Source organism: Dreissena polymorpha, chromosome 1, assembly GCF_020536995.1.
Source record: "Dreissena polymorpha isolate Duluth1 chromosome 1, UMN_Dpol_1.0, whole genome shotgun sequence".
NCBI classification, from domain to species: domain Eukaryota; kingdom Metazoa; phylum Mollusca; class Bivalvia; order Myida; family Dreissenidae; genus Dreissena; species Dreissena polymorpha.
This window is the reverse complement of record NC_068355.1, coordinates 100,750,224-100,764,341: the sequence shown is the minus strand read 5'-3', so window position 1 is coordinate 100,764,341 and position 14,118 is coordinate 100,750,224. Positions and strand designations below refer to the sequence as shown.

At 35.3% G+C, this 14,118-nt stretch overlaps 1 protein-coding gene across 4 annotated transcripts in view; it reads right to left on the bottom strand.

Moving 5' to 3' along the window:
• LOC127842616 (fatty acyl-CoA reductase 1-like) overlaps positions 1 to 14,118 on the bottom strand; it is a 51,569-nt gene that overhangs the window by 4,459 nt on the left and 32,992 nt on the right. For all 4 annotated transcript variants that reach the window (XM_052372213.1, XM_052372208.1, XM_052372209.1 and 1 more), the window contains 5 exons: positions 9,870 to 9,937; positions 7,129 to 7,210; positions 4,525 to 4,614; positions 2,042 to 2,171; positions 357 to 484 (listed from right to left, as the gene is read on the bottom strand). In XM_052372213.1, the coding sequence (XP_052228173.1) occupies positions 357 to 484; positions 2,042 to 2,171; positions 4,525 to 4,614; positions 7,129 to 7,210; positions 9,870 to 9,937 (498 nt within the window). The remainder of the gene's footprint in view (positions 1 to 356; positions 485 to 2,041; positions 2,172 to 4,524; positions 4,615 to 7,128; positions 7,211 to 9,869; positions 9,938 to 14,118) is intronic.

Below are 14,118 nucleotides of genomic sequence, written 5' to 3'. Positions count from 1 at the left end.
ACGATTGAATAATTTGGAGAGTTCTGTTGTTGTCGTTTAAATTTGTGAAACTACGAAGATTGCTTATATAACGTATAAAATTCGCGTGTTAGGTATGCTTGGCAGGATAGCTCAGTTGGCTAATGCGTTTTTACTTCAGGAATCCGAGGGTCACTGGTTCGAGCCCTCCTGCGGATTACTTTTTTTTCTTTTTTAAATTTTATTTTTGATTTTTTACTGGAGCTTTTAAAATTAAATGTTTACATTTATCAATATAAAGCATTTAATGACAAAGTTCAAAACATGCCAAAATCTGTGAAAAGGCCCCTTTAAATAAAAAATCTTGTTCTATTCCAACCAGCCACAGTAATAGCTACCTGACTAGTGCCTTGCGTGCGTTTGGTAATGCCGATATGTGTTCCTTGAGCACGTAGCGTTTGGTTCCCAGGCAGTAGGCCTCCATGTATGTGGGCCAGTGTATGCTCTTGGGATTAAAGTTGAAGTTCTGAAGTAGGGGAGTACATGTATAGAATAAGGACTTGTATTGGAACTTTTATCTTCAGCATCATTGATTGTTTAAAACCAATCTTAAGTAGCTTAACATAAATTTTACCATCATTAATTTTGAATTCAGAAAAATAATCAGTAGACAACTCAAACTTGTCTGATCGTGATGCTTATTTACATATACATATGTACATATATGTATTATTACAGCTTCTTGACAAGATGACATTGGGCTGCCTTCTTCTGTATTTTCTGAGTTCAAACAGCATAAGCTTCATTCCCCTTTAAGACTTGATATATGACGAGACTGGACTAGATGTAATAAACATTCTTCTGGTGTAGCATCAAACACATTAAGTATCTGCTTATAATGTTAATACAATCAACAAAGCATAAGAGTGCTTCAATCTGGAATGCCGATTACCAATAAACATTAAAATCAACTGATCAAAGCAGTTTCAAGAAGTATCATTTTTTTGTTCGCATAAAACCTGCACAGAGCCTATGCTGTACAATCACGATGGTGACCACAGAGCCTATGAAGTACGATCACGATGGTGACCACAGAGCCTATGAAGTACAATCACGATAGGTGACTTTTTAAGTGCTAAAGATGTTAGATGTAAGAAGCTGTAAAAATGTCAGGCATTACTAGAAACATTAAGGTTACGCTTTGTTTTAAATTGTACATTATAACTAGACTGTTTACAAAGCGTAAGTCTAAAGTTGATATTTTTTACTCTCAAGTCTCTTTTCTTGGTACTTGGCATTTTGGAGTAGACCTTAATAATGCACATAGAGTGCAAATCAAACCATAGACCTTCAGCTACCCATGGCAGACACTATCCACTACAACATCACCATTTAAGCTATCAATTCATACAATTAGGTGATAAGATTTTTACTGAAAGAGGCAAACATTAAAGTTTATAATCGAAAGTAATCCTTTAATGGGAAATCCAAAGTTTTTTTTACGTTGATACATATGTGACCAAAAGTTACCAAAGAAATTTGTTGAATTGATATCCTCTGCAAAATCAGCTTTGTATATGGATCAGTGCAAATCCCTTGATATACAGTATACTGATTACTCATTAACTGTTGGGTAATGATAAATAGGTAATAACAAGAGATTGCCAAGCAATATTGTCCCCTCCCAGTGAAACTCCACCATTGTCAGTAATTTTTTTTTTTTTTAAATATTTGTTTCCATAGCAACCAGAATTCTTGACGTAGGAACTGAAATGAAATGACGTGCATACTCTCCATATTGCCATCTATCCATGTTTCAAGTTTCATTAAAAAATATGAAGAACTTTTAAAGTTATCGCAGGATCCAGAAAAGTGTGACGGACTGACAGACTGACTGAAACACGGAGCGCAAACCATAAGTCCCCTCCGGTTTCACCGGTAGGGAACAATAAAGTGTAGGATCATTATTGTTGTGAATTGCAATTAACCTCATCATCTGTCATCACTTTAAATACAAATAGAAAGATAAAAGAAAGAAGATGCTACGAGTTCTCTCAAAGCAAACTCTGCAATCTTGCTACACCTTTTTGTCATCTGGGGACATCAATCTCTCCAACATGAGCAGATTGTCATGGCTGAATTCCCACTGTCTAGCTGTGAAGAACTCCAGACTGCTAACTGCCTTGCGTAGCTTCTCTTGGAGGCGCACAAACCTTTACAAAGCAAGGGTGAATGGTTAGTTTGTGTTTAAATGTTGTACAAATACCTTTACAAAAAAGGCTGAATAATTCAATTTTGTGCTTAAGTGTTGTTAACAAACCTTTAAAACGCAATTGTGAACTCTAAAATTTTGTATTGAATATTGTGCACAAACCTTTACAAAGCAAGGGTGAATGGTTAAAGTTTGTGCTTGAATGTTGCGCAAAAACCTTTACAAAGCAAGGCTAAATAATTCAATTTTGTGCTTAAGTGTTGTTAACAAATCTTTACAAAGCAATTGTGAATTCAAAATTTTTGTGTTGAATGGTTGCACAAACCTTTATAAAGCAAGGGTGAATAATTCAAATATGTGCTTGAATGGAGTGCACAAACCTTTATAAAGCATGGGTGAATAATTCAAATATGTGCTTGAATGGTGTGCACAAACCTTAATAAAGCATGGGTGAATAATTCAAATATGTGCTTGAATCGATGCACAAACCTTTATAAAGCATGGGTGAATAATTCAAATATGGGCTTGAATGGTGTGCACAAACCTTTAAAGCATGGGTGAATAATTCAAATATGTGCTTGAATGGATGCACAAACCTTTATAAAGCATGGGTGAATAATTCAAATATGTGCTTGAATGGATGCACAAACCTTTACAAAGCATGGGTGAATAATTCAAACATGTGCTTGAATGGTTGCACACACTTTTTTCAAAGCAAGGGTGAAAGATTTAATTGTATGCTTGAATGTTGTAAGCAAACCTTTACAAAGCATGGGTGAAAGATTAATTTTGTGCTTGAGTGGTTGCACAAACCTTTACAAAGCAAGAGTGAATTCTAAAATTTTGTGTTGAATATTGTGCATAAACCTTCACAAAACAAGAGTGAAAAATTCAATATTATTTGCTTGAATGGTGTGCACAAACCTTCAAAAAGAAGCATGAATTATTAAATTATGTGCTTGAATGGTTGCACAAACGCTTACACACAAGGGTGAATATTTCAATTTGATGCTTTAGTGTTTAAATCAAACCTTCACAAAGCAAGGGTGATTTTAACAATTTTGTGTTGAATGTTGTGCACTAACCTTAATTCAATTTTGTCTTTTAGTGTTCTAAACAAACCTTTACAAATCAAGGGTGTATGAATATATTTTGTGCTCGATTGTTGTGAATAAATGTTAGGAAGCCATGGAGCACTGGTAACTTGTATCCTTAAATGCTGCACTAAAATCATTTGAAAGCAAAAGGAAACAAGTAGATTTTGTTCTCAAATATTGCACACAAACCATAAGAAACAAGAGCTGTCACCATAGGATGACTTATGCCCCCTATAAACTTTTTTCGAAACCTAAACGCAGATTGCGAAACCTAAACCCGGACCCTAAGTTCAAGGTCAAGGTCACAGGGGTCAAACTTTGTGTACGTATGAAAAGGCCTTGTCCATATACACATGCATAGCAAATATGAAGGTTATATCTCAAGGGACATAGAAGTTATGAGCTTTTTTGAAACCTAAATGCAGATTTCGAAACCTTAACATGGACCCAAAGTTCAAGGTTAAGGTCACAGGGGTCAGAATTTTTTTGCGTATGGAAAGGCCTTGTTCATATACACTTGCATACCAAATATGAAGGTTATATCTCAAGGGACATAGAAGTTATGAGCATTTTTCGAAACCTAAACGCAGATATCAAAACCTAAACGCAGACCCTAGTCAAGGTCACAGGGGTCAATTTTTTTGTGCGTATGGAAAAGCCTTGTCCATTTACACATGCATACCAAATATGAAGATTAGATCTCAAGGGACATAGAAGTTATGAGCTTTTTTCAAAACCTAAATACAGATTTTGAAACCTAAACGCGGACAAGGTCACAGGGGTCAAAGTTTGTGTGCATATGGAAGGCCTTGCCCATATACACATGCATACCAAATATGAAGGTTAGATCTCAAGGGACATAGAAGTTATGAGCATTTTTCGAAACCTAAACGCAATGTGACAGACAGACGGACAGACAGTCCGATCACAATATGCCCTCCTATGAGGGCATAAAAAAGGGTTAATTATATAATTTTCTTTTAAAATGATGCCATGGGATAATTTAAACACAATTTAAGATGCACAAATAAGTAATATTTATTTACACAGGTTTTCAGTGAAAAGATGCAGTTGCTGACCTGAACTGTGTATATAAAAATGATGAAGCTAAAAGAATAATGGAGTTGGCAGACAAATATTTCCACAAAAATTGAGTTTACGATCTAACATCAATTATACAAAAGTTATCATACACTATTCTTTTATTCCAAGGGCACTTAAATAATGCAAATAACACAAACAATAATTTCAACTTACATCCTTCTTCGACCGGAAATCCACATGTACATATCCATCAAATAGGCTGGCAACATGTGGTCAAATAGCACATTTGTGTCGTGCCAAAGCCTAGAACAATAGCAACAGAACAGTCACAAAATATATTCATTAATCATTATAATTTGTTTATCAATATAATCTGTGACATGGAATTCTAAAAATAACAACATTGTCATGAGGTAGGCGCCTTCTTATGAAGATGTGCTAAATTATATTTCTAATAACTGCACACATTTAAACATATATCATAATGCACTACAAGAATAAACAAGCAATTCATTGAATTGATATCACCCACCAACTCAATATACAACTTCTTATAGAATAATATAAAAGCAATTCTTAAATAGCTCGCATTAAAACATTTAAAATGAAATACATTTTTTAAGTAACAGGATGGTATTTAAGGTTACTAGAATATGTTGTGTTAGCACAATTGTTGCCTCTAAATCAGCTCTACATGAATAAACTTCCCACAAAGTTTTAATTTATCTACCAAACAAGTGCTGTGTTTGTGAAACACAATGCCCCCTACTGCGCCACTTTAAAGCCATATATTTGACCTTTGACCTTGAAGGATGACCTTGACCTTTCACCACTCAAAATGTGCAGCCCCATGAGATACACATGCATGCCAAATATAGAGTTGCTATCTTCAATATTGCAAAATTTGACCTTGACCTTGAAGGATGACCTTTACCTTTCACCACTCACAATTCGCAGCTCCATGAGATACGCATGCATGCCAAATATCAATTTGCTATCTTCAATATCACAAAATTTGAACTTTGACCTTGACCTTGAAGGAAGACCTTGACCTTTCATAACTCACAATGTGCAGCTCCATGAGATATGCATGCATGCCAAATATCGCGTTGCTAACTTTAACATCGAAAAATTTGATCTTTAACCTTGAAAGATAACATTGACCTTTCACCACTAAAAATGTGCAGCTCCATGAGATACACATGCATGCCAAACATCAAGTTGCTATCTTTAATATTGCAAAAGTTATGAACAATGTTAAAGTTTTCGGACAGACTGACAGACGCCATATATTTGACCTTTGACCTTGAAGGACGACCTTGACCTTTCACCACTCAAAATGTGCAGCTCCATCAGATACACATGCATGTTAAATATCAAATTGCTATCTAAAATATTGCAAAATTTGACCTTTTACTTTGACTTTGTGGGTTGACCATGACCTTTCACCACTAAAAATGTGCAGCTCCACGAGATACACATGCATGCCATATATCAAATTGCTTTCTTCAATATTGCAGATGTTAAGTTTTCGGACGGACGGACGGACAGATGCCATATATTACCTTTGACCTTGAAGGACGACTTTGACTTTGACCTTTTACCACTCAAAATGTGCAGCTCCATGAGATACACGTGTATGCCAAATATCAAGTTGCTATCTTCAATATTGCAAAAGTTATGACAAATGTTAAAGTTTTCAGATGGACGCACAGACTGACAGACAGTTCAACTGCTATATGCCACCCCTACTGGGAGCATAATAAAGCTGATCAAAAGACTTCAAAGGAAGTAACAAAATGTTAAAGGAAATTGCAAAATGATAAAACTTTTCTGCATAAAGTCTCATACAATTGAAAGGATAAAATAGGGGTATGGATTTCCTATAATTGACTCGTCTGAGTCTGACCGACAATGGTCAGTTTTCAGTATTTTTCAGGATGGGTAAATTTATTGCTGAATAAAAACTTTGCAGAGGACATAACAATCTTTAACTTTAGGTCAAAAGTTATGAAACACATTGTATTACACACAAAATAGTGTGTAAGATTAAGATTTGACATTTTCTATCAACCAAACTAATCAGTTTAGATGTACCTCAAGTATATTCCCAGCATTGTTTGGGGCAATACAAGATATTTATCTGCCTATTTCAGATTGGTCAGTTTGATCTATGAATTGCAGAATTTGTGTATACACCAGCTGGCATTTTGTTTTTGGTAAGATGGTCTCTTCTAAACAAAAATCGAGTATAGCCCGAAAGTGTTGCCCTGATTAGCATGTGCACAGTGCAAAGTGTTGCCCTGATTAGCATGTGCACAGTGCAAAGTGTTGCCCTGATTAGCATGTGCACAGTGCAAAGTGTTGCCCTGATTAGCATGTGCAGAGTGCAAAGTGTTGCCCTGATTAGCATGTGCACAGTGCAAAGGCTAATCTGAGATGAGACTTAGCCCACGTGCATAAACCCCTGTTTTCCCAGAACTAGGCTTATTTTACCCATTTATGCCTAGTGTACTCTCCCATCCTTCTAAATTGGATCAATTTATTTCCAAAATTAGGGATGTCTAGTATATTTATTTCTATATTTAGAATATTTCTTACAGAAATTCATTTAAGCAAACAGCGCAGACCCTGATGAGACGCCGCATTATGCGGCGTCTCATCTGGGTCTGCGCTGTTTGCAATGTCCTTTTTTCAGGACGCTAGGCATAAATAGGTTAATGAGATGTATATGCCTGACCATGAACTATCTATTCTCATAAAGAAACAGTCATGTGGCATGCTAGTTCACTGTTTTATCTCTTAAGGTCTACTTACACACTCTTTGTAAATTTTGCATTTGGCACTCTTGCTATGTTTTCCAATGGATTCTTCATTAAATATTCATAAGACAGTCTCTCTGGAAACAAAGAAATGATTCAAAGAAACATAATACTAAAATATAGATCAACCTGTTCAATAAGTAAAGTCATATTTCTTCAATTTCAGTACCAGGTAAACAGAGCAGACAGTTTATTTAGACATATACAAGTACACCATCTTAATACATACAATATAGAAGTAAGTATGTCTCATTTTCAATACGTTTAAGTTCAATACAAATTAAACAAGAGCACCGCATAATGGGTGCCAACGCTCTGCTGCGGATGCATTTTTGAATAAATGAAAGCTTGCAGTGACCTTGACCTTTGACCTAGTGACCCAAAAATGGGTGTGGAATGTAGAACTCATCAGGGTGCAGCTACATATGAAGTTTCAAAGTTGTAGGTGGAAGCACTTTGATTTTAGAGCCAATGTTCAAAACCTTGTTAAGGTTTCAGCACGACGCGGACAGCTGCAAACTGACACTACGACGGACACGACACGACGAGCTGGCTATGACAATACCTCAGGTTTTCTCCAAAAACAGCCAAGCTAAAAACTACAAATTACAAGGGCCTGAAAGGCAAAAAGTCGCTCACCTAAGATACAAAGGGTGTGACCTGTTCTGTGCAGCCCAGGATAACATAAGAACAAATGTTTTGAACAAGTGTCATGAAGAATAAACTCTTAATGTAACTTTTAGAGTGCTTACAAGGTTTTCTATATTCATATAACAATAAATTACCCGCCGCCTGGTGGCAATATATTTCAACATAGCATAACTATTTTCAAACCAATCCAAGAAATCCTTAAAACAAATGTTCTGACCAACAAATGTTCTGACCAAGTTTCATGAAGATTTCACAATAATGTGACTTTTAGAGTGTAGACAAGTTTTAATTATAGCCATATAAGGAAAAAGCCCCTACCCCTGTGTGCCATGTTTTTCAACCAATCTGAACCATTTTTGAACACTTCCAAGATATCATTGGGACAAATCTTCTGACCAAGTTTCATGAAGATCAGAATATAAATGTGGACTCTAGAGTGTTTACAAGGTTTTACTAAAGCCATATACGGAAAAATGACCCGCCTCTGGTGTCCATGTTTTTCAACAAATCTGAACCAATTTAAAACTCGTCCAAGATATCATTGGTACAAATATTTTTACCAAGTTTTATGATGATCAGACAATCAATGTCGCCTCTAGAGTGTTAATAAGGTTTTACTTTAGCCATATAAAGAAAAATGTCCGCACCATGGATGCCATGTATTCCAGCTATCATTAGATCAAATGTTCTGACCAAATTTTGTGAAGATTGGACTATTAATGTAACTTTTAAAGTGTTAACAAGTTTCTACTATAGCCATAAAAGGAAAAATGCCCGTGCCCATGTAGGCCATGTTTTTCAACCAACCAGAATCATTATCAAATTCGTCAAAGATATCATCAGGAAAAATCTTCTGACCAAGTTTCATGAAATCAGACAATAAATGTGGACTGTACAGTGTTAACAAGGTTTAACTATATATAATAGCCATATAAGGTAAAATGTCCGCTCCCAGGCAACAATGTTTTTTAAGCAACAGAAACCATTTTTGAACTTGTCCAAGATATCATTGCGACAAATCTTCTGACTAAGTTTCATGGTGATCCGACAATAAATGTGGCCTTTAGAGTGTTAATAAGGTTTTACAATTGGCCTTTAAGGAAAAATGCCTTGCCCCCAGGCGGCAATGTTTTTTTCATCAAAACAGAATCATTTTCGAACTTGTCCAAGATATCATTGGCACAAATTTTATTTGCAAATTTCATGAAGATCAGAATGTGGCCCCTAGAGTTTTAACAAGGCAAAAGTTGGCGCTGTATGACGCACAACACACGATGGACAAAATGCGATCACAAAAGCTCACCATGAGCGATTTGTGCTAAGGTGAGCTAAAAAATATAGAAAACTTTCAAACATTTAGTTTTTAAATAACAGAAAGTTTTGTTAGTGATAATGATGTTCTTATTGATCAATTGATTGCGAATTACACAACTTGACAAGTTCGTTTTTTTCCAGATGGAGTCAGGAATTGGTGATACTTATACAAAAGTGTACATACAATTATACAGTTTAAACTAGAGATAATTGTATTTGATAAACCCATTTATTTGCTTACTAACACATACAATCAAGCAAATGATGGTTTGCAATAATTTCAAAAATTTATGAATAACTTGTTTCACCTTTAAATTAATCTGAAAAGAAGTTTATACTCAGATAACAACAATATCAAATGTGCGATACTTGAAAACCATTACTTAAGTTGTGTCACATGGGCATCAGACAAAGCAAAGTCACTGACGACCTTTAATCACTAACCAGTCTAAATTGTAAAATGACTTACTTTAGATCTCAGAAAAATGATTGAACTCTAACAAAGTTGGCTTAAACCAGGGCTGCTTATGCCATTCATAAATCATATGGAAAATGCTAAAATAAGCTTTGACTAATGCTCAATGAGATTAAATTGTACTTGCTATAAGTATACAGAATATAGGAATATGAGAATAACCTGCTGCAATTGTTTTTGTTATCACTTTTTTTTATTATTTGAACTGAAATACTGTTAGTCACCTATAACATTAAACAGCATGCAAGCATGATATTTCTCAACGGCTATTCTAACATATAATAACAGCCACTTACCCATTTGGCCCCATGTAAATCTGTTAAGTCCCCCAGATGTACAGTTAAACACCATCAGCGACTTTGGCCTGAACATACAATTTATGATAATGAACTTTACATAATGTTTCACAGTATCCCAAAAGCTCAAGAAAAGGAGAAAACAATAAGTCCACAACTTTTCAAAATTTGCCACACCAAATCAAAATTTTCTAGAACAAGAAAAATCCTATGTATATGATTCATCCTCTGAGTAATGGGGGTTTAATGCATGTGCGTAAAGTGTCGTCCCAGATCGTGCAGTTCTAGTCTTCAAAAGACTTGGAATCATATTTTTAGTAAACAAACATTTGACCAATTTAACATGTCAATATTTTCTGTTTGTTTTGTGAAGTCTGGATAAAAAGTGTGTTTTTAATATTAACCCTTAAATATTAAGACTTTAAAAAGCAAACAGATGGTCAGATTAATTCTTTATCAGTAAAAATCGAATCCACTCAAGAAGTTTAGGTCTTGGAAAGTCTGTTGCTATCATCATAATGCCTTAAATAACTTGATGCCAATGAACAGTTTTGTTTGTTCACAAAAACAGTCAAGGCTTTATGATTTCTAGTTAACTAAACAAGAGCTGTCAGCTTTGGTAGTGTTAAGTAAGTTTCCAGTAAATCGCCTGTAATTATGACAAAATAGATACATGTATATTAAAGGTTGAATATCTATAGTAGTTGTATAGTACATGTAAACTAAAAGATGATCATAAATCAGTTTTTTTTTAACCATGCCAAGAAATAAGATAACAACATTTCACCAATTAATGAAGTGGAATTAATTTAACTTTGCAAGCAAGGTCTGCATATAAGCTACCTACACAATACCTCTCTGCTGACTAAGGTTATTGAATAGAAACCATTTTTCTTCTTGCCCGATGCAAACCAAACCTTAGCATGCATGTCAGCTACCTACAAACAAAATTACGGCACAATATCTTCATCCAAGCTCAAGTTAGTGATCTTCATTTAAGCTCAAGTTAGTGATCTTCATCCAAGCTCAAGTTAGTGATCTTCATTTAAGCTAAAGTTAGTGATCTTCATCAAAGCTCAAGTTAGTGATCTTCATCATAGCTCAAGTAAGAGATCTTCATCCAAGCTCAAGTTAGTGATCTTCATCATAGCTCAAGTAAGAGATCTTCATCAAAGCTCAAGTTAGTGATCTTCATCAAAGCTCAAGTTAGTGATCTTCATCCAAGCTCAGGTTAGTGATCTTCATCAAAGCTCAAGTTAGTGATCTTCATCAGAGCTCAAGTTAGTGATCTTCATCAAAGCTCAAGTTAGTGATCTTCATCAAAGCTCAAGTTAGTGATCTTCATCAAAGCTCAAGTTAGTGATCTTCATCAAAGCTCAGGTTAGTGATCTTCATCAAAGCTCAAGTTAGTGATCTTTATCATAGCTCAAGTTAGAGATCTTCATCAAAGCTCAAGTTAGTGATCTTCATCAAAGCTCAAGTTAGTGATCTTCATCCAAGCTCAGGTTAGTGATCTTCATCAAAGCTCAAGTTAGTGATCTACATCAGAGCTCAAGTTAGTGATCTTCATCAAAGCTCAAGTTAGTGATCTTCATCAAAGCTCAAGTTAGTGATCTTCATCAAAGCTCAAGTTAGTGATCCTCATCAAAGCTCAAGTTAGTGATCTTCATCAGAGCTCAAGTTAGTGATCTTTATCAAAGCTCAAGTTAGTGATCTTCATCAAAGCTCAAGTAAGTGATCTTCATCAGAGCTCAAGTTAGTGATCTTCATCAAAGCTCAAGTTAGTGATCTTCATCAAAGTTCAAGTTAGTGATCTTCATCAAAGCTCAAGTTAGTGATCTTCATCAGAGCTCAAGTTAGTGATCTTCATCAAAGCTCAAGTTAGTGATCTTCATCAAAGCTCAAGTTAGTGATCTTCATCAGAGCTCAAGTTAGTGATCTTCATCAGAGCTCAAGTTAGTGATCTTCATAAAAAGCTCAAGTTAGTGATCTTCATCAAAGCTCAAGTTAGTGATCTTCATCAAAGCTCAAGTTAGTGATCTTCATCAGAGCTCAAGTTAGTGATCTTCATCAAAGCTCAAGTTAGTGATTTGAACGTGTTAATATGAGCTGTGCTCTGTGAAAAGGGGGCTTATTGCATGTGCGTAAAGTGTCATCCCAGATTAGCCTGTGCAGTCTGCACAGGCTATTCAGTGACAAAACTTTCCGCTTTTATGGTATTGTTCATATACAGAGAGTCTCTTCCTTGCAACAATCCAGTTAAGACAGAAAGTGTCATCCCTGATTAGCCTGTGTAGACTGCACAGACTTATCTGGGATGACACTTTACCCTCATGCATTAAACCCCCTTTTTACAGGGCATGGCTTATATATTTTTGGTAACACTAACCCTGATGCCACTAGCAGAAAATTCAAAATACATAAAAATATCTCCTTACAAACTCCAGTTATTGAGCAGAAACTCCATTTCTATTTATGCTATGATCTTGATTCCGCTTGCCTTAAATGCAAGTCCTAGCTTCATCAGCATGTAACAAACACAATTTCAGCATGATATCTCCATCCTAGCTGAACTTTAACTGTTAACACATTTTTAGCAACAGGGACCTTAATCCAGCTTGGCAAAAATTGAAACCCCATTCTCTGTTCACATGTCAGCTGGAGATAGGAGTTGTAACATGCGAATGTTTACCTGACTTTGCTATGTACACAAAAGAGCATAATTTTTCTTAATTTCTGGTCTGAGTTCTGGACCTTGGTCTATAACCTCCTAGATGATTCCCAAAACATGTATCAAGTTTCAATTGAATATCTGTAGTAAATACAGTCAAAACTGACATAATGGTCACTTGAGAATAACGGTCAATTGCAGACAAGAGTCAGTCTGGATTCTTCCGGACGAAAATCATTCCAAATTGGTTTTGAGAATAACGGTGAATTGTCCAGAATGGCCAACGGCCAGTATATTTCATTCCTATAGTCATGTTTGAACTGAAAACAACGGTCACAAGTCAGTTGTTTCAAGATGCGAAAATTAAGAACACAAACAAAACAGGTGCACATAACAATAAGAATGTGTATTAGAAGCAATTATCAGCCGCATTCATAACAACTAAGCATGAGCGGATCGTCTGTTCAGGAACAATAATACATTGAATTTCAATTTTAATAATAAACTTTTTTTTAACCAAAATTTGACGTCTTTTTCTTTGAATTAGAAGAATACAGTTATATCATACTTTCGGTTTAAGACAGGGAATATGCTTTTAGATTTGTTCGGTTGGGACGTCAATGAAACGTGCTAATCTTTACTTAAAAAATACATCCCAATGAATGTAATATGAACTCTCGGATTTACTGAATGAACGAGATACATGAGTAAACAGCATTTCTATCGCTGATTAAGTCATAGATTCAGTTTTAAAATAGTTATCAAATTAAATAGATTTATAAGACATTATTATGTTTTATTTAATAGAAATTATTTATGTTATTATGCTTAGGCATAAATATCGGCAATGAGCCTTTGTTTTACACTATGTGCGAACAACTGGTTGGGGCAACGATGTGGCAATGCTACCAATTGACCAACCATCTAAACAGTGGTGATCCGAGAATAGCGGTCACTCGTCCACAATGGTCACTTTGGCAATTCCCATATTTGCCGCTGTTTTCAGTTTTGAATGTATGTACTTGTTTCATACACACCTTTACCTGAACTTGATCTTGCCTATAACCAGATTTTTATAAGTGCAAAAGGGGGCATTGTCCTGCCAAAAAGCTGGTAACAGTTTTAACCAGTTAATGTAAATAAAGACAATGGACATTTATGTGTTAAGTTCAATATGTGTAGATGAAGAAGATATGGATATGAAATAGTTTTATGCACCTGCTATCGAGAATTGTTGAAATACAAACAGAGCAACATTTTGCTAAATTGTAAGAGAGTTATGGATCTTTGTAAGTGACCTCAAACAAGACTCCACACACACATGTTGAGATTCAATCGAACAGCCAGCTGTAGAAAAAGTGATATAGAGATATTCCTAGTTTACCTTAACCAAAGCATTACGTATCATCCACATTTGGGTGAGTAGTATAGCAAAGACTTTTCAGTGAACAATCAAGCTAAAAATATCTTATTGGAAGATCTGATCTGAGGTGAATATTCTGAACATCTATTAAATTTTGATCAAAGCATTAAAAGGCAATACAGTGGTAATCTTCCATACACATAACAGGGCAACAG